Source organism: Anoplolepis gracilipes, chromosome 12 (assembly GCF_047496725.1).
Source record: "Anoplolepis gracilipes chromosome 12, ASM4749672v1, whole genome shotgun sequence".
NCBI lineage: Eukaryota > Metazoa > Arthropoda > Insecta > Hymenoptera > Formicidae > Anoplolepis > Anoplolepis gracilipes.
Window position 1 is genome coordinate 4,240,307 of NC_132981.1, and position 23,845 is coordinate 4,264,151.

At 33.3% G+C, this 23,845-nt stretch overlaps 2 protein-coding genes across 5 annotated transcripts in view; both read left to right on the top strand.

Annotated features, from left to right (window-relative positions):
• Kl-2 (dynein heavy chain 2, axonemal kl-2) overlaps window positions 1-14,543 on the top strand; it is a 39,814-nt gene extending 25,271 nt beyond the window's left edge. Inside the window, exons 34-63 of the mRNA XM_072903347.1 lie at window positions 6-191; window positions 524-743; window positions 826-992; window positions 1,134-1,354; window positions 1,423-1,532; window positions 1,627-1,742; window positions 1,817-1,917; window positions 2,098-2,276; window positions 2,542-2,841; window positions 3,642-3,929; window positions 4,868-5,058; window positions 5,208-5,383; window positions 5,556-5,707; window positions 6,139-6,303; window positions 6,391-6,557; window positions 6,808-6,979; window positions 7,516-7,728; window positions 8,007-8,222; window positions 8,387-8,537; window positions 8,887-9,036; window positions 9,115-9,247; window positions 9,440-9,784; window positions 10,305-10,577; window positions 10,942-11,286; window positions 11,544-11,678; window positions 11,885-12,161; window positions 12,368-12,778; window positions 13,023-13,541; window positions 13,981-14,131; window positions 14,259-14,543. Coding sequence (XP_072759448.1) covers window positions 6-191; window positions 524-743; window positions 826-992; window positions 1,134-1,354; window positions 1,423-1,532; window positions 1,627-1,742; window positions 1,817-1,917; window positions 2,098-2,276; window positions 2,542-2,841; window positions 3,642-3,929; window positions 4,868-5,058; window positions 5,208-5,383; window positions 5,556-5,707; window positions 6,139-6,303; window positions 6,391-6,557; window positions 6,808-6,979; window positions 7,516-7,728; window positions 8,007-8,222; window positions 8,387-8,537; window positions 8,887-9,036; window positions 9,115-9,247; window positions 9,440-9,784; window positions 10,305-10,577; window positions 10,942-11,286; window positions 11,544-11,678; window positions 11,885-12,161; window positions 12,368-12,778; window positions 13,023-13,541; window positions 13,981-14,131; window positions 14,259-14,413 — 6,385 coding nt within the window. The 3' untranslated portion in view covers window positions 14,414-14,543. The remainder of the gene's footprint in view (window positions 1-5; window positions 192-523; window positions 744-825; window positions 993-1,133; window positions 1,355-1,422; window positions 1,533-1,626; window positions 1,743-1,816; window positions 1,918-2,097; window positions 2,277-2,541; window positions 2,842-3,641; window positions 3,930-4,867; window positions 5,059-5,207; window positions 5,384-5,555; window positions 5,708-6,138; window positions 6,304-6,390; window positions 6,558-6,807; window positions 6,980-7,515; window positions 7,729-8,006; window positions 8,223-8,386; window positions 8,538-8,886; window positions 9,037-9,114; window positions 9,248-9,439; window positions 9,785-10,304; window positions 10,578-10,941; window positions 11,287-11,543; window positions 11,679-11,884; window positions 12,162-12,367; window positions 12,779-13,022; window positions 13,542-13,980; window positions 14,132-14,258) is intronic.
• A 3,542-nt stretch (window positions 14,544-18,085) lies between these two features.
• Tinc (transmembrane protein tincar) overlaps window positions 18,086-23,845 on the top strand; it is a 116,059-nt gene continuing 110,299 nt past the window's right edge. For all 4 annotated transcript variants that reach the window (XM_072903965.1, XM_072903968.1, XM_072903969.1 and 1 more), the window contains exon 1: window positions 18,086-18,858. The gene's annotated coding sequence lies outside the window, so the exon portion shown is untranslated. The remainder of the gene's footprint in view (window positions 18,859-23,845) is intronic.

Here is a 23,845-nt window from a genome sequence, read left to right on the forward strand (position 1 = left end):
TGCAGCATGATATGGTCATTGTGTGCCTCGGTCGATGAGAAAGGTCGTCAAAAGATGGATAATTTCATAAGGGAAATCGAGAGTTTCTTTCCGTTAAAGGACACAGTTTACGAGTATTACGTGGATACACGTCTTCGTGCTTTCATTTTATGGGAGGAAAAATTATCGCAGGCTTGGAAATTTCAACCCAGGTAAATGCTAGATATTTATTGAATTGATTACGAAATTCTCTGAAAATATCTTTTAAAAAATTTAAAATTACCAATTCTCTCTCAGAAATTATATCGATAATCCTTCGATCAATCACGTTGATTGTCGTATAACATGATAGTTTAATCAAGATCAGAATATTCTGAATTCGATGGAAATCTCATATCGAGTCGCATACATATTCAGGTCAAATCATGCAATCTGCGTAATATCATATTCAATTACATCCATATATTTTCGAGAAAATCGATAATTGCCAACGTCTCTAAGAGAACTTGTGTGCTCCGCCAGTATATCTTGAGCCAATTTACAGCCTGCCATTCTACAAGATAATAGTACCTACCGTAGACACGATACGATACGATTACATCGTGAGTTCCCTCCTATCGAATGGTTTTCCGGTGCTCGTAGTGGGTCCGGTGGGTACAGGAAAAACGTCTGCCATCTACTCGATGCTTGAGCTGCTAGACGACACGAAGTACGCCGTTCTGCTTGTAAACATGTCAGCACAAACTACATCCAATAACATACAAGTAAGGCTTTAAGCATGTATCAAATGGAAAATAATTTTAAATATTGAATGAACATTTTCTACTGAGACTCCCTTGCCTATAGGATATGCTGGAAAGCAGACTGGAAAAAAGGACGAAAGGTGTTTACATTCCCACGGGCGGTAAGACTTTGATCACTTTCATGGATGATTTTAATATGCCCATGAAGGAAAAATATGGATCGCAACCGCCGCTGGAATTGATTCGACAGTGGATCGATTACGGATTTTGGTAATATTACATTATCAAATATGCAAAAAGAAAAGAAAAGGAATAGCAAATAGCAAAAAAAATTAACAGGAATATAACAGAGATGTTTTACTGAAACATTTAACGAAATGTCGCAATAAATATAAAAAACATTATCGACAGGTATAATCGCCAGAAGCAAACGAGGAAATATATTCAAACAATACAATTAATGGCAGCGATGGGACCACCTGGTGGAAGCCGCAACGTCATTACGGATCGACTGCTTACAAAATTTAATGTCATCAACATGACCTTTCCAACTGAGAAACAAATTATAAGAATTTACGGTACAATGCTGAATCAGCATCTTGCTGAATTTCATGCTGAAGTAAAAGGGATAGGTAAGTATATATGAAATGAAATTCAATTGTGTTTATATAATAAATATATTATATAAAATGACGTTTAGCAAATGACATAACGCTTGCCTCCATCGAACTATACAATCACGTAATCCGAAAGATGCTCCCCACTCCAACGAAGATGCATTACTTATTTAACCTAAGGGATATATCAAAGGTAAAACGAAGTTCCTGAAGTTAAAAATTGACAAACAGTTGGCATGAAAGTAGAGATGACGCAAATACAAAAATTGGTATCGATCCTCCGGTAGGTCTTCCAAGGGTTGTTGCGCAGCCATAAGGACTATCAGTATTCGAGACAGACTTTTCTGCGATTGTGGGTTCACGAGAGTTTCCGAGTTTTCTACGATCGGCTTATTGACGAGAAGTAAGCGCTCAAGAGGCATTAACTTAATTTGGTCCGGAGTACGGGAGGAAAAAATGCTGAGCAATTTCTTTCAGGGACAGAGAGTGGTTCGTGACTCAGTTGAATGATCAGCTCGGGAAGCACTTTGAGTTGACCTTCCATAATGTCTGTCCGGAAAAAAGATGCCCCGTTTTCGGTAAACACGATACATTGGTGCAGTACTTTTTAATTCTTAGCTAATATCAATATTCTCTTTTATTAACGTATTTATCAATAATAATATTAATAATCAGAATATATTTATATTTATTTAATATTATTATGTGTTCAGAATATATATATATATATATTTCTTATATTGAATTAATATCTGCAGGTAGTATCATGAATGCCTGGGATATATACGAAGATCTCCCAGATATCGATGCCGTAAGGCGTTACATGGAAGAACAGATGGACGAGTATAATGCTTCTCGTGGCGTGGTACGCCTCGATCTCATCCTGTTCCGCGATGCGATTGAACATGTATGTCGCATTGTTCGTGTAATATCCCAGGTTAGTGATTCACATCGCGTGCCATATAACGGTAAACATTCTATCCAACGATACACTATAAAAAATACAATTCTCTATCATTATTACTTTATATATTTTTAACAAAAAATCAATTAATTTAAATAATAATTTAAAAGAATAGAATCCTTTTTTTCGTCAACATACACGCGTATCTTGTTTATTAATTGTGTAAAATTTATGCGAAATATATACATTATATAAAATACATCATAAATCCGATGATGATTGTAATAATTCTTTACAGCCTCACGGTAATATTCTTCTGGTTGGAATTGGTGGTAGCGGTAGACAATCGCTTTCACGTATTGGCAGTTACATATGCGATTTGTCCACCTATCAAGTTACCATTACAGCACAATACAGGTTACCGGAATTTCGTGAAGATCTCAAGACTCTGTACTCAATGGTCGGGGTGGAGAACAAACCGACTAGTTTCCTCTTCAACGATACCCAAGTGGTAGAGGAGCAGTTTCTGGAGATTGTCAACAATATGCTGAGTACTGGCGAAGTGGCTAATCTCTACAAGAGCGACGAAATGGAGAACGTAAGTCGGTTAATACGCTTTGCGTCACCATCATTTCATGTCCATTTGAATATAATCCGTGACGTTACTTTACATACATAGAGCTTTCTATGTAAAAGAGCTTTCTCTGTGGAAAAGAAAAGCAGTGAAATTGAAAAACTAACAGTATTTCTGTAAATACTACTCTCAATTACTTATAACATTTATGTCTTACTTAATTATTTTTGCTATCTCAACATTTGCTTAACATTTTCATTTATATTAACATATTTTAAAAACACGTAAAAAATGTTTTCGTATTATTATACAAATACAAGAGTTTTTTAACTAATGATTGAATGATATGGTACAAACATATTCATTTCTTTATTAATTTTTTTATGTTAAAAAAGAATTGCTTGTTTTAAAATAATTAAATTACATAAAATGCAAAGCATATACTAAAACTTATTATTATAAAAAAAATATTTATAGAACTTTTAATATATTTAAAAATTGACAATAATATATACATAATATATATCTTTACATAAGATCTTCATATTTTATATATTATCAAATATAAGAAATTGTGTAAATAAATAATATATATTACAAATTTATTTAAATAATTTATTAATGATATCAAAAGATATACATATTAAAATTTAAAAACATAATATTGAAGAGAGAAAGAGAGAGAGAAATACATACACATTCATATAGTCCGTGTGGTCCAGATTAAATTTTGGTACCATTAAATTGCATTTGTACAAAGATTCAAATCAGCAAAATATAATAATTCCAAATTGAGCCAGAATATTTATATCATGTTTTATCAGATTAAAAATAGATTATCAAAGGAAGTAGCAAAGGCTGGAAAGGCACCAACAACCGAGACTGTATATAGCTTCCTGATTGAGAGGGCGCGTGCCAATATGCATTTGATCATGTGCATGAGCCCGATCGGCGATGCCTTCAGGAACAGATTACGGCAGTATCCTTCCCTGATCAATTGCACGACCATCGATTGGTTCTTGGAATGGCCAAGAGAAGCTCTCCTCGAAGTTGGCAACAAGTTCCTCATGAATCTCAATCTGACGCTCACTATCACCGGCGAAAATAAAGTGGTAGGTACGCCCTTCCCCTTTCCGCGCGATCGATTCCATTCGATTCGATTCTTACGATCAACGCGCGTTTTCTACCACCAATCTTCCACCCTCTCCTGCCCTGTCCTTCTTGCCGACCATTTCGGCGAATCCGATTATTTTCCCATCTTCGGTTTGCCTCATTCTGATGATACGGCCGTCTGGCGAATTTCTTTTCTTTCGGCCGATGCTGAGATTGGTCGCTTGGATTTCACGACGAGAATGCTTTTTAAATGTATATATAATTTGTTTCACGAACATGTCCAAGATACATATTATTTTATTCCTTTATGTTCCTCGAATAAAATTACATTAAAATGCACGCTAAAATATTGACACAGTCAAATAATTATTTCAGTTGACATAAAAGAAATGAATTCTAGCACTATCAATAAATCTAGAAAATTTTGTTTTCCAATTTCAAATAGATAAAACTGTTATAGAATTTTCTCCATATCTATAAGAATACTTCTTAAACTAGATTAAATCATTTTCGAATTATCAATTTATTATTCATATAGCTATTAGCATTTATGACTCTTGATACTATCACATTTATTTTACAAATGTCACATGCAACGAAGATATTTTCTCATTTTAATATCTTTGAGTAAAAATGTCATTTAAATAATTAATTGTGCATTTAAACTGAGTATATATATATATATATATATATATATATAAACTGTAATTAACTTAAATATAGAGAATATTAGATGTTCGTGCGTTAAAATGTACACATATCATAAAGAATCGCTGTTAATCCTGGTATATAATGTGAACGCGCTTTGTACAATATCACTTTATTACGTCCGTGTGCACAATGCAAGAGCTGGATACGGGGATAGATACAGTCAGCTAAAAAATTCACACTGCAATCGCAACGAACGTGAGCGTTACGAGAATGCACTTTTCTACAGGAACCGCGACAATCCGCGACGGCTATTCCATTGTCGCCGTTACAGGACCGAATGCGCGATGGAATTGCAGCATCATTCTCTTTGATCCACGACACGGTGTCCCAGCTCTCTCGCAGAATGGCCATTGAAATGAAGCGTTACAATTACGTGACTCCTGTGAATTTTATCGAGCTGGTAGTCGGTTATAAAGAGTAAGAATAATTGTCAAAATATCAGAACCTTCCTTCTCTCAGAATTTAAGACAATTACGTTACGTAATATAATTAATACATTTAATATTTTTTAATATCTTTAATCGAAATACAAGATCATGCAACACTGCTGTATTCGTATCACGTAGGATGTTGGTAGAAAAGCGACAAGATTTAGCAGACCAGGCGAACAAACTTCGCGGCGGCCTCTCGAAGATCGACGATACTCGGGTGAAAGTTAAAGAAATGGCGACGGAGCTCGAAGTCACTCAGCAGCAAGTTCATAAATCTACGAGAGAGTGTGAAGAATTCCTCGTAACGATAGGTACACGGCTCACGCGACAGTGATATATTATCAACGGCATTTATCAGATTAATCTATAAGAACTTATTGCTTTTAACTCTCCCCTGCTGGTTCTAACTTTACTCTTGCGCACTTAATTAATCATATGGTATTCATACTTGCATCGCTTTTTAACCGTGCTTACGACATGCAGCAAACCAACGTCGCGATGCTGATGAAACGGAGAGACAGGTCTCCGCCAAATCGCATCGTATCGCCGAGGAGCAAAAAGAATGCAAGAAGCTCGAAGAGCTCGCGCGAGCTGACCTAGCAACCGTTGAACCTGCTTTGAATGAAGCTATGAAGGTTGTTACCGAATCATTTTCCAATGACATTTACCCCAGCATCAAACAATTTCTGTGATCCTTTTCTCCTTTGATATATTATCTCATTTCATATATTTTTATAAATTTAACTGTTAATTTTTGTGATATATTTAACGAAGTGATTCGCAGTTCTCTCTTTCGGCACAATGAATATGTAAAGCTTGAAATAACAAGCTTTGGATTATAGACGATTGAAATTAAGTGGATTTTATTCTGCTGTTAAATTTTTGTTGCCGAGAAAATTTATACAGTCCAGAGAGAAAGAAAAGATACGCCTCGGATATTATTTTGCTCGATAATTTACTTATTAAAAAGATATTGCAGCAACTAAAAAAATAAACGTGTTAAAGATTTAATATATGAATTAAACGTTATATATTATAAAGAAATATTGTTGACAATTTTTTTTAGGCATTAGATGCTTTGAGCAAAAAAGATTTAGCTGAAATTAAATCCTTTACACGTCCACCGCCCAAAGTCGAGATGGTAATGGAAGCCGTGATGATTCTAAAGAACTCAGAACCGACGTGGGGAGAAGCGAAACGACAACTTAGTGACGTAAACTTCATTAATACGGTGAGTGACAATGTTGCGATTGACATACAAGACTATACGTTCATACAAGTCGTTCTACAAACTAACTTGCTCTGATTTGATTTCCAGCTTCGAGACTTCGACAAAGATCATATATCGGACAGAGTTCTGCGAACAATAGCCAAGTACACGTCCAATCCTGAATTCGATCCTATAAAGGTCGGCGTAGTATCTATTGCAGCTAAGTCACTTTGCATGTGGGTGATAGCTATGGAAAACTACGGCAAACTACACAGGTAGATCAAAATTTCGCACAAATATATTGTACACATAGTGTAGATGTCTTTCTCGTTTCTTTTTATTTTGTATACTTATAATATTTAAATAATTAAATCTATTTTTTAATATTTTTAAAATTTAAAGTTCTTTTAACGTTGTAGTGACAATTATTATTATTTAATTAATAATCAATTTTATCACCTGCATCACCTGCGTCATCTTTCCTTACGGATGAAAACCTAATCATACCTTGACAATGCGTCTCAGAATCGTGGCACCAAAACGAGAAAGACTGCAGATCGCGTTAGAATCATTGAAACAGAAGGAAATGGCCTTAGAAGAGGCAATGCAGCAGCTGCAAAACTTACACGAGCAGCTCGAGAGATTACAAGGGATATACGACGTTAAGATGAAAGAAAAGGAGGATTTGATTAAGATGGCGAGTATACCCATGTTTCTTTACGCTTTAGAACGCTAGAAATGACCTCACGTAGAGCTGAGAAGAGACGAATCGGTAAAGAAAGTCAGCTAGTTCGATCCGACTATGTCCATTCAGTAAAACTTAATCACATGAATTTGTAGTTTTTTTAACTTGCACTCAGTTTTGATGGACAAGACATATTTGTTCAAGAAGGTTCCGCGTCTATAAATTTAATAAAACCTATAGCAAAATTTTGCAAATAAATTTAAGCATTATATTCAATTAAATCTCCGATTTTCAATATTTATATGACAATAAAATTTTAGTACAATAATATTTGTAAAACTATATACAAGTTATTTATTATTAATTTATAAAAGAAATATATATTTAAAAAGTTAAACATCTAAATCCCAAGATATTCGTATTTTGATTCGTTGAATGTGTGTATCTCGATAACAAAAATTTATTATTAAATTTAATAAAGTATAATAATAAAGAATAAAATTTATATCTCATGTATATATTTTTTTCTTCTTACTCTCTTTCTTCAGGCTGAATTGTTAAAGCTGAAATTAGACCGTGCAGCGATGTTGGTGGATAGCCTTTCTGAAGAACGAATTCGATGGGAGAACACAGTAACGTTATTAACCGAATGTTTCGAGTTGCTACCAGGTGATTGCTTGATATCTACCGGATTTGTGTCGTATTTGGGGCCGTTTGTGTCCAATTATAGGCAGGAACTACTAAGTATTTGGTCCAAGGAAGTAAGTTCGTGAATCGTTGTTCGAAACTCTTTATCATAATTTTTCACCAATTTGCATTGCAAATTATCTACGTAGAATTTGCAAACTAATGAACTATTTTACATGTAACTCCAATCGTACGTTTCAACAAGAATAACCATTACTTTCAAACCACTAAAGGATTTTCGTTATTCATCGTATGCATTTTTATATTTTTATTTTGACGTAAAAGAATAATTTTGTGTTTATTTTTTTTTAATATAGAGGTTGTCTATATGTGAATTTATCGAATGATTAAGGTACGAGATAAAGGGATACCGACATCGCCAAATCTAGACGTCAAGGAATTCCTAGCTGATCCGTCGACAATCAGGGATTGGAACATTCAGGGATTACCGTCTGATGGATTCAGCACGGAAAACGGTATTATAGTAACGCGGGGAACACGTTGGCCCCTCGTAATTGATCCGCAATGTCAAGCGGTGAACTGGATCAAAAATATGGAGGAGAAAAACGTAAATGTTTGATACATATATGTCGATATCATCAAAGAAACTAATATCTCTCCAGCAATATCGATAATTGGCTTTAATGTAAAATTAAATGACTAATTTGAGATAAAACGATTTCAAATCGATAAAATTACTTTGTCATTTTAATGTAACAATTATAATCGCAGTCACTGAGAGTAATCGACTTTGGTCAAGCAGACTTTATGAGAATTCTGGAACAAGCAATTCAGCTCGGACGGCCAGTACTGCTCGAAAATATCGGAGAGACCCTCGATCCGAGCTTGAATCCGCTTCTCCAAAAAGCTTTCATTAAATCAGGTAAAACTTAACATTAATATCGTATAATTATATTCGCGTAATTGTATTACATTTATTATATTAGGAAATTCTAAAAAGATTTTTTAATTGTTAAAATTAAAAGATATTATATGATAATTATATACAGTAATTAAGCTTCTATTTAAATCATTAAATTAACAAAAGAGAAAGATAAAACTCTGATATATATCATCAAATATTAATATATTTTTAATAATATCTCATCTTGTTCATGCATGATTAATTCTTTGTAAAACCAAAAATTACGTTTATCATGAAAAGCAATAACTAATCTTTTTTTTTATTTTGCTTGCAATTTTTATCATTCGACGTTTTTTATTTATTACAGGCGATGAAATAATGATCAGAATTAACGATAAAATGATTACTTACAATAATCAATTCCGGCTGTTTATGACTACAAAGCTCTCGAATCCCCACTATCCTCCGGAGGTTTCAACTAAAACGACATTATGCAACTTCGCCATTAAGGAGCAGGGTAACTAATAGTCTTACAGTATATACTTTAGAGAAAGATGGAACAAGATTAGGGAATATAACTCTGTCCCGCATGTAGGTCTCGAAGCGCAGCTTCTCGGGATCGTGGTGAGGAAAGAGAAGCCGCAGCTCGAGGAGCAGAAAGACAATCTGGTACTTACAATTGCATCCGATAAACGGACTCTCAGGGATCTAGAAGATAAAATACTTCAGTAAGTTTTACAAAAATTCCGAACGTTTAAGTGCTCTTTGCTTTAAAGTACAGTTACGATACGCTTTATTTATTATTCTGTATATGATTGAATACAATACTATTATTTTACCATTCACTTTTAATGCAATTTACAAGTAATTAGCTAAAGCAATTAACAAAATGTATAAATTCATTTTATGTATTATATCAGTTTGCTCAGCGTGGCCGGAGAATCTCTTCTAGATGACTTAGACTTGCTGAATGCTCTGCAGACATCAAAGGCAACATCCATCTCCATTCAAGAGTCTCTAACTGTTACTGAACAGACAGAAAAAGAGATAGATTTAGCGAGAGAAGGATATCGACCATGCTCAAAACGTGCTTCGATCCTTTTTTTCGTTCTAAACGACATGAGCGTAATCGATCCTATGTATCAGTTCTCCCTCGCTGCATACAACGCACTATTTATGCTTTCCATTGACAAAAGTCCTAAAACAACAAAACTATCTGAGAGAATCGATAACTTGAACGATTATCATACATATGCTGTTTACAGGTACAATTAGATACAGAGAGAGAAAGAAAAAGTTTTATGTTTTTTTATTAAATTTTATGTCTTTAATTTTTATTGATAAATAATATTTTTTTTCCAACGCAAATTCGTATATTAAAAACGTAACTATATTTTTTATTTCATTGATACATTTAATGTTAATTTGCCTTAGAGAAAAATTAATGTTTTTTTTTTTTTTTTTTAGAAATAAATACTTGTACTATTTTAAACGATAATACGTATTAAACAAATTTTTCAACATTAATTTAAAAGAAAATATACAATATATAATCTTTGCGGAAGAAAATATTTTAATAAAAATTGTACTTTATTTTGTGTTTTTATCAGTCTCTTATCTTTTATACAATATTATAAATCAATGTGTCATGAATCAAGTGTGAAATTTGACATAATATTATATGACATTATTATAATCCTTCTATTTTGCGGACATTTTTGAGACAGAGAAATAATGTATGGTCCTAAAAAAAATTGATGTGACGGATTTTATTTTTACGAATAGGAACACATGCCGAGGTCTGTTCGAGCAGCACAAGCTACTCTTTTCTTTTCACATGTGCGTCAAGATATTGGATGCGCAGGGTAAAATCATCCCGAGAGAATACGCGTTTCTGCTGCGCGGCGGAATCGTGCTGGACCGAGAAAATCAGCCGGACAAACCCGTGTCGTGGCTACCGGATGAAACTTGGGACAACGTCACTGAACTCGACAAGCTGCCTGGATTTCACGGAGTTGTTTCTTCTTTTGAACAGTTCCCGCGTGATTGGCACAATTGGTGCGTACAATGTCATGTTATTTCGCTTCAGCCCCTCTTGACAGGTCATTTTCACAGTATTCCTTATCTTTCTTTATATTTAATTTAAGTTATAATTGGACTAATAAATATACGTTTGTATATAAAAATCAATGTATTTATCAAAAATATTTTATTATTAAATAAAACACGAGTAGGTTAGATAATATTTCTTTCTCTTTATATTTTATATTTTTATTTAAATTATAATAACAAGACTGTTATGTTAAAAAAAGAAAGATTTTATGATCATTTTTGTTTAAATTATGTTATATCGTCTCTCTGAAATATTTTTTGTAAACACGTTTTTATATAACATTTTCTTATCAATCCCTTTAATATCTAGGTACATCAGCACAGAACCGGAAACTATACCGCTAGTCGGCGAATGGGAAGAAGGATGCACCGAGTTTCAGAAAATGTTATTCGTTCGCAGCTGTCGACCTGACAGAATATCCTTCTGCATTACGACCTATATCATTCGCAATCTCAGTCCAAGTTTCGTGGAACCTCCTGTACTTGACCTAAAAGCAGTGTTAGATGATTCCATGGCGCAGACACCATTGATATTCGTTCTTTCGCCCGGCGTGGATCCCACTGGCATTCTCACGCAATTAGTTGACAATCAAGACATGTCTGCTAATTTTACGATGTTATCACTGGGTCAAGGACAGTCTCCTATTGCCACGAGGTTAATTATACAATTTTATATATTTTATACGATATAATTGTATTTAAAATATTTTGAATTTTTAAACAGAAATAAAACCCGAATTATATTTCATATTTTTAATTTTATTAACGTACCAAAGTTTTTTTTTTTTTTTTAACTGATACCATTAATAAAAAGTTAATGTCTAAAAGTTAAAAATAAAATAGATATTTATATACCTATAGTTATGTAAAATTATTTTCATTGAATTTCATATTTCTTTATTTTTTGCGCAGCATGATACAGATCGGTGCCAAACAAGGATTCTGGGTATTTCTTGCGAACTGCCACCTCTCGCTCAGTTGGATGCCCAAGCTCGATAAGATTGTAGAAAAGCTTGGTTCCAGCCAAACTTTACATCCAAGATTTAGGTATGCCAGAGTTTTATGAAAGACTATCTCACATATATTCATGCAATACTATTTTTTACATATAGTTTTAATAAAAATTTTAATTTCTTTACAAGATAAACAAAACATCGAATAATAAAATTATATTTATTATGATATCTAATTGATATAATAGATAAAGATTTATCAAAGTAGATGTTTAAAAACTACGTTTAACTCTTTTACAGATTATGGCTTAGTTCGAGTCCGACTCCTCAGTTTCCTATATCGATTCTTCAAGCCGGAATAAAAATGACTACCGAGCCGCCAAAAGGATTAAAAGCCAATATGAAGCGCCTTTACGGTTTAATTACCGAAACTCAGTTCGACTTGTGCCAAGAAAAGTCTAAATATAAAAAGCTGCTATTCACACTGGTCTTCTTCCACTCTATTCTTTTAGAACGAAAGAAATTCCAACAACTTGGCTGGAACGTTGTCTATAGTTTCAACGATTCTGACTTCGAGGTATTTTCAAGCAAAAGTTACTAGTAGCATATACGTTGCAGAAAGAGAGAGCTTTTTTATTTATCCGCTATTTATTTTATAAACACAAAAAGATATCTCTCAGAAATCAAGCCAGTGCTTCTCATAGCGTTTAAATTTCATTTCGTCAAAATGACGCTCAATGATGGAGAGGCACGATTATCATAATAGCAGGATATCTGTTCCAGGTCTCTGAGAATTTGCTGCAAGTTTACCTGGACGAATATCCGGTCACACCGTGGGAATCTTTGAAATATCTCATAGCAGGTGTTTGCTATGGTGGTCACGTGACCGACGACTGGGATCGCCGCTTGTTGATGACATACATCCAGCAATATTTCACGGAGAACGTTCTGACTACCTCCCATTATCGTTTGTCATCGCTGCCCACCTATTACGTGCCCCGCGACGGTTCCTTGGAGTCCTACCGCGACTTTATCGCGATCCTGCCGAACGTCGACAGGCCGGAAGCGTTTGGTCAGCATCCAAATGCGGATATCACTTGCCTGATAATGGAGAGTAGGAACATGTTTGAGACTCTGATGAGTCTTCAGATACAGACGGTCAGTGGAGAAATGGACGAAGACAAAGAGCATAAGGTAAGTAAATTGAACGATCGAATTTCAAGCTTACATTTACCGTTTGATTCAAAGATGTAAAGTAACGAGATATGAAAGTAAGTAAGACTTTAGATCATTGAACTTACGAGGAATCTCGATGTCCTTCTGCTTTTATATTATTGACATTCCGTTATCGCAACTTCATTAATCTTGCCTTCGATAATCCTATGCTGAGCTCTTGTTACAAGCAAATCTTGTTACTCAATCTTGTCATGTCTTATAGGTAATGCAACTCGCGAACGACATTCTCTCGAGAATACCGGAAACGATCGATTACGAGACAACAGAGAGGCTGATAAGACCAAATAAGACACCGCTGAATGTGGTGCTTCTTCAAGAGATTGGACGATACAATGCGTTGTTGATAAAAACCCGGGACGGTCTTGAGGAACTTCAACGCGGAATTATGGGATTGGTGCTGATGTCACGCGAGTTAGAAGAAATCTTCGAGTGCATATACGAAGGAAGAGTACCGTCTTTATGGCTGACTGCGTATCCATCTTTGAAACTGCTCGGCGCTTGGACGAGGGATCTAATCAATCGAGTCGAGCACTTCGCCAATTGGGCTCAAACCACTCATCCACCATTGCTCTTCTGGCTAGCTGCGTATACATTTCCGACTGGATTCCTTACTGCAGTGTTACAAACTTCCGCGAGACTCTGGAACGTATCTATCGATTCATTGTCATGGGAGTTTACTGTCTTCACAACGGACGAGTCTGCTATAATCGAGCCGCCCATGGTAACTACGAGCGATTAGGCTAATTGCTCATCCGACCAGCTTTGGTCCGGGACCGCTAATATCGAACACCGCTTTAACTGTAAGAAGCTTACACTTCTTGCGGGATTAGCGGTGCTCATTCATACAAATATCTCGTTTATGTAAATTATCCGTTCAATTATGCAATATAACTGTTCGGTTTTCGCGGATAAAAAAAAAGGAAGATTAAAGATCTGTCATCACCATGTGTGAGACTTGCTTCGAATACACAGCAGAGATTGCTTATAATTGTGTCATATATAAAATTAAACGCGAAAGAGTTTCTTGGTACAACGCCAATATTCTTCTCTGATTCATAAATCTGTTTCGACAGATGCAAAAAATCGATAAATCATTAATAAAGAATATATTGCTTTTATCGATTATGTGGTAAGCGATTGTGTATATTGTTTAACTTTAGGACGGTGTATATATACGCTCCATTTTTCTGGAGGGTGCTGGCTGGGACAAAGAGAATGGCATTCTCATTGAACCTGCACCTATGCAACTCGTATGCAACATGCCGGTGATTCATTTTCGACCCGTCGAACAAGTTAAAAAAAAAGCCAAAGGTAAAAAGGCTGACCGTGTACTTAAATGTCAAATTTATTTTACTTCATCGAATTTTCTTCTTGTGTGATTATTTAAATTAAAAGAAGTAGAGCCTTTATTCAACTAATATTTATTTTACATTTTCAGAATTATATAATTGCCCTTGTTATTATTATCCCCTGAGGTGTGGCGATCAAACGAGATCTGCGTTCGTCGTCGCAGTAGATCTTAAAGCTGGACCGCAAAGTCCAGATTACTGGGTCAAACGAGGGACTGCACTTTTATTGAGTCTGGCCGTATAAAAGTTATATGTTAATTTTTATGATTCACAAGCCTCAGTTTAATTTTAGCAATAACATATAAATGCATAATATATTTATTTGAAATAGCTTATTACATTACTCTGTATTTTTCATTTGTGTTATATAAACAATTAATAAAGACCGAATGTCCATGTAAATTTAGAGATGTGAAAGCGTGTTTTACATATATAAACAAAAGATTAATTACATATTAGATTTTACTTTAAAAATAAATAAAGAAATAATAATGTAAAATAAGATTATTAACACCATCTCTCGTGATTCAACTGCACGATAATTAGATATATAATCACATGGTATATAAAAATATTGCACTTTTTAATGATTTTCATAGAAAGGGGAAGGAAATATATTTACGATTATATTATATATTATAAATATACATTTCTCTACAAATTTTATATTTAGAACAAACAATATTTTCATCTAAAACTGTTACTCCATCGGTATCAAAGTACCAAGCACTGATACTTTCCAGTATATGGATATTAGTATATCGATACTTGATACTTTCCATTTACCAACGGAGTGTAAATGATAGCAACTGATAAGTACATCGATGAAAATGTTTTTAAAATACACGTATTTACTGCTGCAAATATCAATATTATTAGCATTTAATAAAAATATCTACTATTAATTATAATCAATTAATCAGTTACAAGTCCGAAATAAGTTTATGAAATGCTTTTCAAAATAAAACAATTTTCAAAATATCTATTATTTTTATTGTATAATATTATATAAAATTAAAAATTTACATTATTTATATGCATATATATATATATATATATATATATATATATATATATATATATATATATATATTATAAAAATATAGATTTGGACAAATTAATTTTATATTTATTCTAACTTGTTTAAATTCTAACAATCAGAACATAATTAATTTTTTTTTTTGTAATTCTGTAAGCAGATTTAATTTTAAATCATAGCAAAAATTACATAAATAATTTTAATAATAATTGACTGTTTAAAAAAGAGATTAAACTAACAAGAGCACATATTTTAATTAATACTTAAAACATAATTCGCGGAGCAAAAATAAAAAGTATTTTATATAAAATTATATCTAAAAAATAAAATACAATTAAAAATAACTTCCCTCGAATCTCCAAATCGAATTCTTCAATTTGTCATGATATACAGAGAAGAAATTGATTCAGTTCATCGCGATACAATCAATTTGGAGCTTCCGTATTTACGGTCAGTACATAAGAATACAAGACAGATTGAGTCGAATTGAAGAAAAGAAGTAGAGACAGACGAGACGAGATTAAAGGTCACCAGTCTTGTTGGCGAATCACAAGCAGCAGGTCGCTCTCACAACTCTGACCCTCACGCAATTATTTCTTATTCTCGGTGTAATGGCGCTCGACGAAGGATCCTGGAGCATTCAGAGGTTTCCCTTACCCTTTCTATCCTGGGTTAATAGTACGAACATCATTTCTTTTTTCTCGCCTCAGGTGCTGCTGTGCGTCTTCGCGATGTCCCACCATTTGTCTACTCTTCTTCCCCGATGTTGTTAACATGAAACTACTCAGCTCATTCAAAGCTAGATTACTTTTTTATCACGATTTATACCTACAAATTTGTCTCACAACATAGACATTTTTTTAAAGAGACTATATTTATATAATATGACTGACAGCACCGCGAAAAATCTATCTTAGATAAAGCTATCTCTACATTCAAAAGTAAGTAGTAAACATTTTTATTTTCATAAATTTTTTAGAGTGTATTATTTAAAAAATAATCGCGCCTTTATAATTTTTATATCATTAATCCAGTATTTTTGTGCTGATTTTATTTTAACCGGAATATCTAAAATATTTTCACCGTGCGAAAAGTTATGCTATTATAGATATATTCTCTTTAAAAAATCCCTGTTCTCCTACCCTGTTTATACATATTTTCATTTTTATGGTGTTTGCCGTTTTTAGTATTTTTAATATTTTAACTGATAAACTTTACAAATTGATTCCAGACTTATAAAAAGTTCTCCTTCTTCGTGAAATAAATTGAAAAACTTATAAAAAGCTTCAACCTGAGAAACACAGCCAAGCGACACAGATAAAATCAGGATTTTAGATACGACGATAACTTGAGAAGTGAGAAAAACTGATTTACATTTGATCTTGAAACAGGAAAAAATGAATATGTTTGCTAAATGAAATTGTATTGCATTGTGCACTTTGCGTCTGATGCTGTCTGGAGCAGAAAAATAATAGAGGTAAGCGAATGAATAATAGTCGGATAACTAAATACCTGAAATAATATTTTTCGGTAAAAAGGTCTCATACAATATAATAAAAAATTAAGTTTTTCTTTCTAAGACATTAAATATCAATAAAAATATCTTTATATATATAATATATATTTATATAATTATTATACAAAATACATATTATGTAAATATAAAATAATACAGCATTTCACGTAACGTCCGCAGAATCTTTCACAAAAAAACGCGTAAAATTATAATATATACATTCTGTATATTGTTTGTAATCATTCAATAGTATTAATATTTAATTAAGTATTGTTATCTCAATTGCATTCATTATTTATTTCTAATTCTCGATGAGAATATATACTATGAGAGTACATAAATTTTCCAAAATCCCACAGTATCTAGAAAGTCTCAGAGGTGTTTAACGCACCGCTATATATTTACGTATCTATATTGACATTTATATATCTTATCTACTTGTATCTATGTATATATATATATATATATATATATATATATATATATATATATATCTTAAACCATCGTAACCTTTTAAGGTAGATTCTCTGCTCAATTTAAAATCGATTTTTCTCAGCGAAAATGTTAAGACATGAGTAATTTTCGAGATATAAGCAACCGAAAAAGAAAAGCTTTTCGCGTAAATTAAATTTTAAAGTTAAAATATTAACGTCATTATACATTCTTGAGTTAATTTTAGGTGAAATTTACTTTAATAAAATTTTAATTTAAGGCTGAATTACAAAGGAATATAATAGCAAAAATTGAAAGAATGCAGAAAATGATTTTTCTCGACATTTTTATTAAAAAAAAAAAAAATTGTTTAAATTGACTAAAGAATCCGTCTTTAAAAAGTTTAGAACAGCCTGTGTATATATAAAATACGATAAGATAATACTAGAATTATGAATTTTTTGAAACGTATATCAAAACAGAGCCAATGTCATATTCCATCTCTACAAAATATTAATATACTTTTCCTTAGATAATATTCAATATTATAAATATCGAGATATTACGCAACATTCTCTCTCTCCTTTTCTGCATAAAAGAACATTTTTTGATAGCGCTATTACTCACGACAATCGTAAAAGTTCGCTTGTTACAGCAGCGAAAGTAAAATAATAAGTGAGTCAAGAAATCTTCGTGAAATTTTGTTATCAGTATCGGAATTAAACGCATCGATACTTGATACGGACAACGAATCCTTAGATATCTCTCCCTAGGCATATCGCAGAAATCTCTCATCTGCGAAAAGAGAGAAAGAGAGAGAGAGAGAGAGAGAGAGAATCCCCGCCGGCCTGGACCGATGGTGGTGGGGGAAGAGAGGACCGGGAGCTGAGCCAATCAAGCGAACGCGACGCGCGACGCAGAGGCGCGCAGGTTCCGTGCCGCCGGGCAGCTTCAGAGCGAGCGTGGACGTCCGCCGAGGCAGAGCTCTCGCTTACCTCTCGTTCGTATTTTCGGCGTTGCAGAGTTTCGTGCTTTGGCATCGCGGACGCGGTTCAATTTTCACGCGGGACGATCGCCACGCTCGCACGCGAGTGCTTATCGGTCGATTTTCGCCTTCCGCTTCCGTCCTCCTCTCCCCCCTTTTTCCTCGCCGGTGATATCGCGACGCGCGCTGGCCCATCTTTCTGCGAAGCAGCATCGAGTTCCGAAGAGAGAGAGAAACAATAACGTGTGCACGCGATTCCGATTACGCGGGATTTCGACACGGAAGCCAGTAACGGAGAGAACATTGCTGCGATCTGACCAAAATCTTGCGAAGTGCCGGAAGTATCACGAATGTCGAAGACGATGGCGTGCGTGGGGCTTGTGGAATTGTGAGAACAGAGTGTGTTGTTTGTCGAAGAAGAAGCTGAACAGAGCGAGCGTGAGCCGGTATATTTGATTATGTGGTAAAATTTCGAATCGACATCGCGTGAGCTCGTTGATTTCTATTTGTCGCGTCATCGTTGTAGAAGTTCGCACAAAGTCGTGGAATGTAAATACGCGCGCGCGCGCCGCGTGTTGTGTGTCGTATTATCATCGACGGTGGATTTGGAATTGTTGGCAGTGATGATTTGAAGTGTTCCTCGACTATTTGACTTTATTTACGTCTCACGTGAACGTCGCGGCATCGGACATTCTTTGGGATTCCTGTGATCGAGAGGTAAGAATAAATATCGTTACAATACCTATATAGAGTGTCCTTTAGACTTTTGAATACTTTATTTTCATTCATAGATCCTTGGTAAAATTTGAAGCCAAATTTTATTAGACTTTTAATATTAAAATATTTTTTTATATGATAAAAATATTAATATAAGAATTATCGGAAATTAAACTGTATATAAATCTGACAAGGAGCATTGGCATTTTTATATATTTAATTAATATCCAAAGATTTTAATTTATAAAATGCTATTTCTTTTCGATCATTTACGCACTCGAAATATTAATGTTGCAATATTCAAAGAAAAAAAGGCTTCAAATTGATCAAAGATTATATTATCATTGATGCAAACCGAAGAAGCAGATTATATTTTATGCAAAATTTTAAATTTATCACATATATATTTCTTATTCTATATTTTTGCTAACATAAAAAAAATTAATTTTGAAGTCATAAAATTTTTGATTGAAATATTATCTGTATGCTTTTGTACATGATGTTTTACATGCAATACGTAAACCGTTTTACAAAATAAAATAGTAATAGAAATTGTTAGAGATGCTGCAAAAAAATTATAAATAAAAATGAGTATACAGATTAATTTTTATTCAATTTAAAAAAAATTTTTTCGAGCAAAATTTTAAAGCATTGCGATATTATCCAGTAGTATCATTACGTAGCATTACATAGATATTGAAAAAATCAATATTATAATGTAATTATTTTGTGATGTAATAGTATAATAATATTATTAAGATGTAAACATTTCTTATCAGGTGTATTTATATGTTAATCTCGAAAATTCGATTTATTTAGAACTTCGATTTATTTTAAAGAATTTTGTTCGAATCTCTCAATGGTTAAAAAGTTTTGGTATTTTTCAAATATCCGAAATTTCGTATACAATATCCGCAACGAATGGGAGACAAATCGAACAATTGTATGTGAGACCTATAGGTCGCTCTCGTGGGGACAATACGAAAATATTGACGAATTGTTAGAGTGCAGCGAGCCCATCTGGCGTTGCACGCCCTGCGCATATGCTTGTTTACATTTTCGAATTTATTTGGCTCAAGGAATGTTTGCTTAGTGCACGCTGTTCGTGATAAACTATGCAAATGTTTTTTTCCAAATATCACGTCTGCGATGTGACGTGATATCAATTTCTTTGTTTCTTTTTTCTTTTTTTTAAGTCTGCTTAATTGAGTGAAAAGGTGATTGTATTAAATGTCGTAAACTTTAGATACATGTATATTACCTGGTGAGCATGCGGAGCATATCCAATTGTAAAATATTCATGACCATGTGTTCACGGCTGAGTCATTTAATTTGTTCACAGTAAAGACTTACGCGTATAGTAAATAAATTTTAAACACAATATAGTGCAATTGTGATGCGAATAATGTTATATTGGAAACCAGGATATAATTATAATGACATAATCTACGTAAAATTTTAAGCAGCACTGATCTGACGCACACATAAGTCTTAAGAAACAAGAATCGTACATCATTGTGATATTTTGAAAGCATATTTGTTACATGATTTTTTCAAAATTTTATTACTTAATAATGAAATTCTATATAATATTCCTTAAATATAATTGGACAGAAATAGCTTAATATTTATATTCATTTCTTTATTCACAATTAATTTGAAATATTTACTTGATAAAGAACTTCTTCCCTATGATATACGAAGCATCTTGAATAACGATAAAGATAAAATATCTTGATATCACGATGCATTCAATAATGAAGTAATCTGAAAATATTTGATACCGTTTCTATTTTTATATATAACAAGCGCACGATTATATTTATGAGGCTATTATCGAACGCTCAATGTTTTCGATAATGAAAGAGTTGATTGCGGGAGTTATTATTAATGAGACTCATATAGTGCAATATCAATTTTTAATGAAACATGTTAAACATTCGACGATCTCATTACTTTTTATCGAGCTTTTTATTTTACATTTACGGATATTTGATGCAGAGTAGCGATCGACGTAATTGAGATCGATTCGTCCGGGATTAGGTTTTGTCGAGCCCGAAACGATATCGATAGGGTTATTCGCGCACGCACACGTGTCGCACGAGCCTATTCTAGGAAGAAGGATTATTACGCTTCCTGGGAAAGGCGAGAGGGTTTAAGGGAGATCGTATGAGCGCGTGTTTCCAAATCAAATACAACGCTCCCGTTGTCCTCTTATCCCGATTTAGATCCACCATGACGCATACGCATTTCGTCACTGTAAACAGTTTGGATCTCGTTATTGTGTCGCCTCGTAGCTGTGAGAAACTGAAAACCCCTAAGCTCAGCTTGCATCATTGGAGTCATAGTCCATTAAATGAACTCGTGTTCAGTGTACATTCATAGAATATGTATCTCGATTGTTTAGTTTAGATTTGTTATCTTGAATGAGAATCAATAACATGATGCATTTATGTGTTTGGTAGTAATCAATTTTAGAATATGTAAAACGAAAAAAAATATTTTTATTATAATATTAGGGTGTATATCTTTGGAAAAATATGGAAAACCTGGAATTCCCAGGGAATTTTTTTATATTTACAGAAATCAGAATTTTCGGAATCTTTATTGGAACTCACAAGGAATTTAAAAAAATTCTCTTTGATTATTTTGATAATTCTTATATTGTAAATTATAAATACATATCTATCTCTGTTTATATATTTAATATCTTAACAAAATATTGAATATGCGGTATGTTTAAATTTAATTTTTAGTGATAAAAAATGAAACTATTATAAAAGTTAAAAATTTTTATCTTAACGAAAGTTGAAACTTAAATAAATAGCTTTGTTTCTTTTTCGTATGAGTGAAAAGCATTAAGAAAATGAAATGAAAAAAATGCATACAATAAAAACATTTATTTTAGAAAACTGCACCAAAAAAATCTTTAAAATATTCTCTTTATCTGGAATTTTGAACAAAAATATCTAAAAAATTAGGAAACTTTTAGAGATTTTTTTTACAAAATTTGAATAGACATCCTGAATCCTACAAAGAATATAATTTTAAGTATATTTTTTAAATATATTTTAAGTTCAATCTCTTTATGAAAATTGATAAAAATGTGTATTTTTTCGTTGTAATTGATTTTCAAACATTTAATTGACACGTTTGTTAAATAATTCTTATTGAATTTTGACAAATTATAAATTTGATACCAATTATATTGACAATTGTTTCGATCGTTATTCTCGGTCAGAAAACAATTTGCTTCGATAACGTGAAAAATGGTTATACACGCATTTCGGAAATATGTTACCGCGCTATCGTACATCGCTCGTTTTCAGAGGTGGTCGACCTGGCGAAAGTGAGTAACCCTCATCACGCATGCTCTCCAACCCCGATATCGTAAGATACTTGAATGAGGGGTGGATCATAGAGAGTGTCCGTGTGTTTCTCCTCCTCGTGGATAATATATATTTACCGTCCTTTTCCTATCTCAGCGTACACAGGCGCGCGCGAACACTGGCTTGTTGATGGGTGGATTTTTTACCGCTACTTACACGAAGGGTTGAAAGTCTGATGGTTCGCGTTTCATGCGCCACGCCTTTATTCGAAAGACGGCTTCCTGAATATGGGAATTACAGTCTCATCCTAGAGGATGCCTGGTATTCTGCAGATACGCGAAGCATCTGGCTTTTTGTACCAAAGTTCGTAAAACTTAGACGTGCTCTCAGCCGTTAACTCGTGAACATTTTCAAAGTCCATCATGAAATCACGCGACATGCATCTCGAAGCATGCTAAACAATGTTTTGCACGAAATCATGTAATGCAAGGAAATATGTACATTTACATTTTTCTTTTACATTGTTCTTTTCTTTTATTCAAAACTTTTGTAATTCGCTTATATAGTTGAAGATTTATCTTTCAAAATGTAAGAATAATTTTATGAAGAGAAAAGTATTATTTTTCTTTTTTTAATTGTCGTGGGACGACGTTCGCATAAGCAGAGAGTAAATTCACTCATGCTCGTCCTGTTGCGTGTGAGGTGAAATTAGAATCAGGCAAACTCTTATCGCATCAAAGTTATGTAAGCTGTATAATTCATTGCCGCGGGAAGGAGAACTAATCGATATTGTCTTAGGATGTATTTACCAACTTTAAACGTGACACGAAAACAAATTGACGTTACGAACGTAAGGCCTGAATAAAATCCAAAGAAGCTTCCATCTCTTGTCTTAGACATATGTCACGACGGATGTAGGTTATGACTTCATATCCTGTTCGTTGAAGTCGTTCCTTTCGCGGCGAGATTCGATTGAACGCTTCCTCCATCGATTTTATGTCTTTCGAAGTTACACTTTCCACTTGGCAAATTAATGGTACTATAGACAAATCATATGTCATAGGGAAATCATATGTCATACGTCAATTTAGAAAAAAAAATCAAATATAGTTTTATATAATTTTATACAATATTATACTTATAATTGTATAATTTTCAATGGTAAAATTTTTTGCGAAGAGATACTGCTTTAATGTAACTGATTATAAAAAAGATTAATTAAATCTTTCATTCTCTTTCAACGACATATTCTTTTCCTTGCTGTTTAACGTTATGAGCAAGGAACGTATCGGAGTTAATTCGCGTTATCTTAACTGCAGACTTGAAGAAAAGTTTAAGAAAATTTAATCTTTTATTACGAGGAAAGAGACGAGCGCGTAAAGACAGTTAATTTTTCGCGTCTAAAGTACACTTATTCTTAAGCTTCATATCTCCAGATCTTGCGAAACGAAAAGGATGTGAGGGTCAGAATATTTTAGAGTTTACTGTATATTTAACGATAAGTACGTTTTGTTTGAGCTTTTATGATTTTTGTGACAACAGAGAACTTGTAAAAATCGTGTTTATTACAGTATAAATTAATTTTTTATCAGGAAGTTTACGCCACTCTCTAAATAGTAACTAACTGTCGTTATAAAAATGTTGTCAGTCGCAAACTT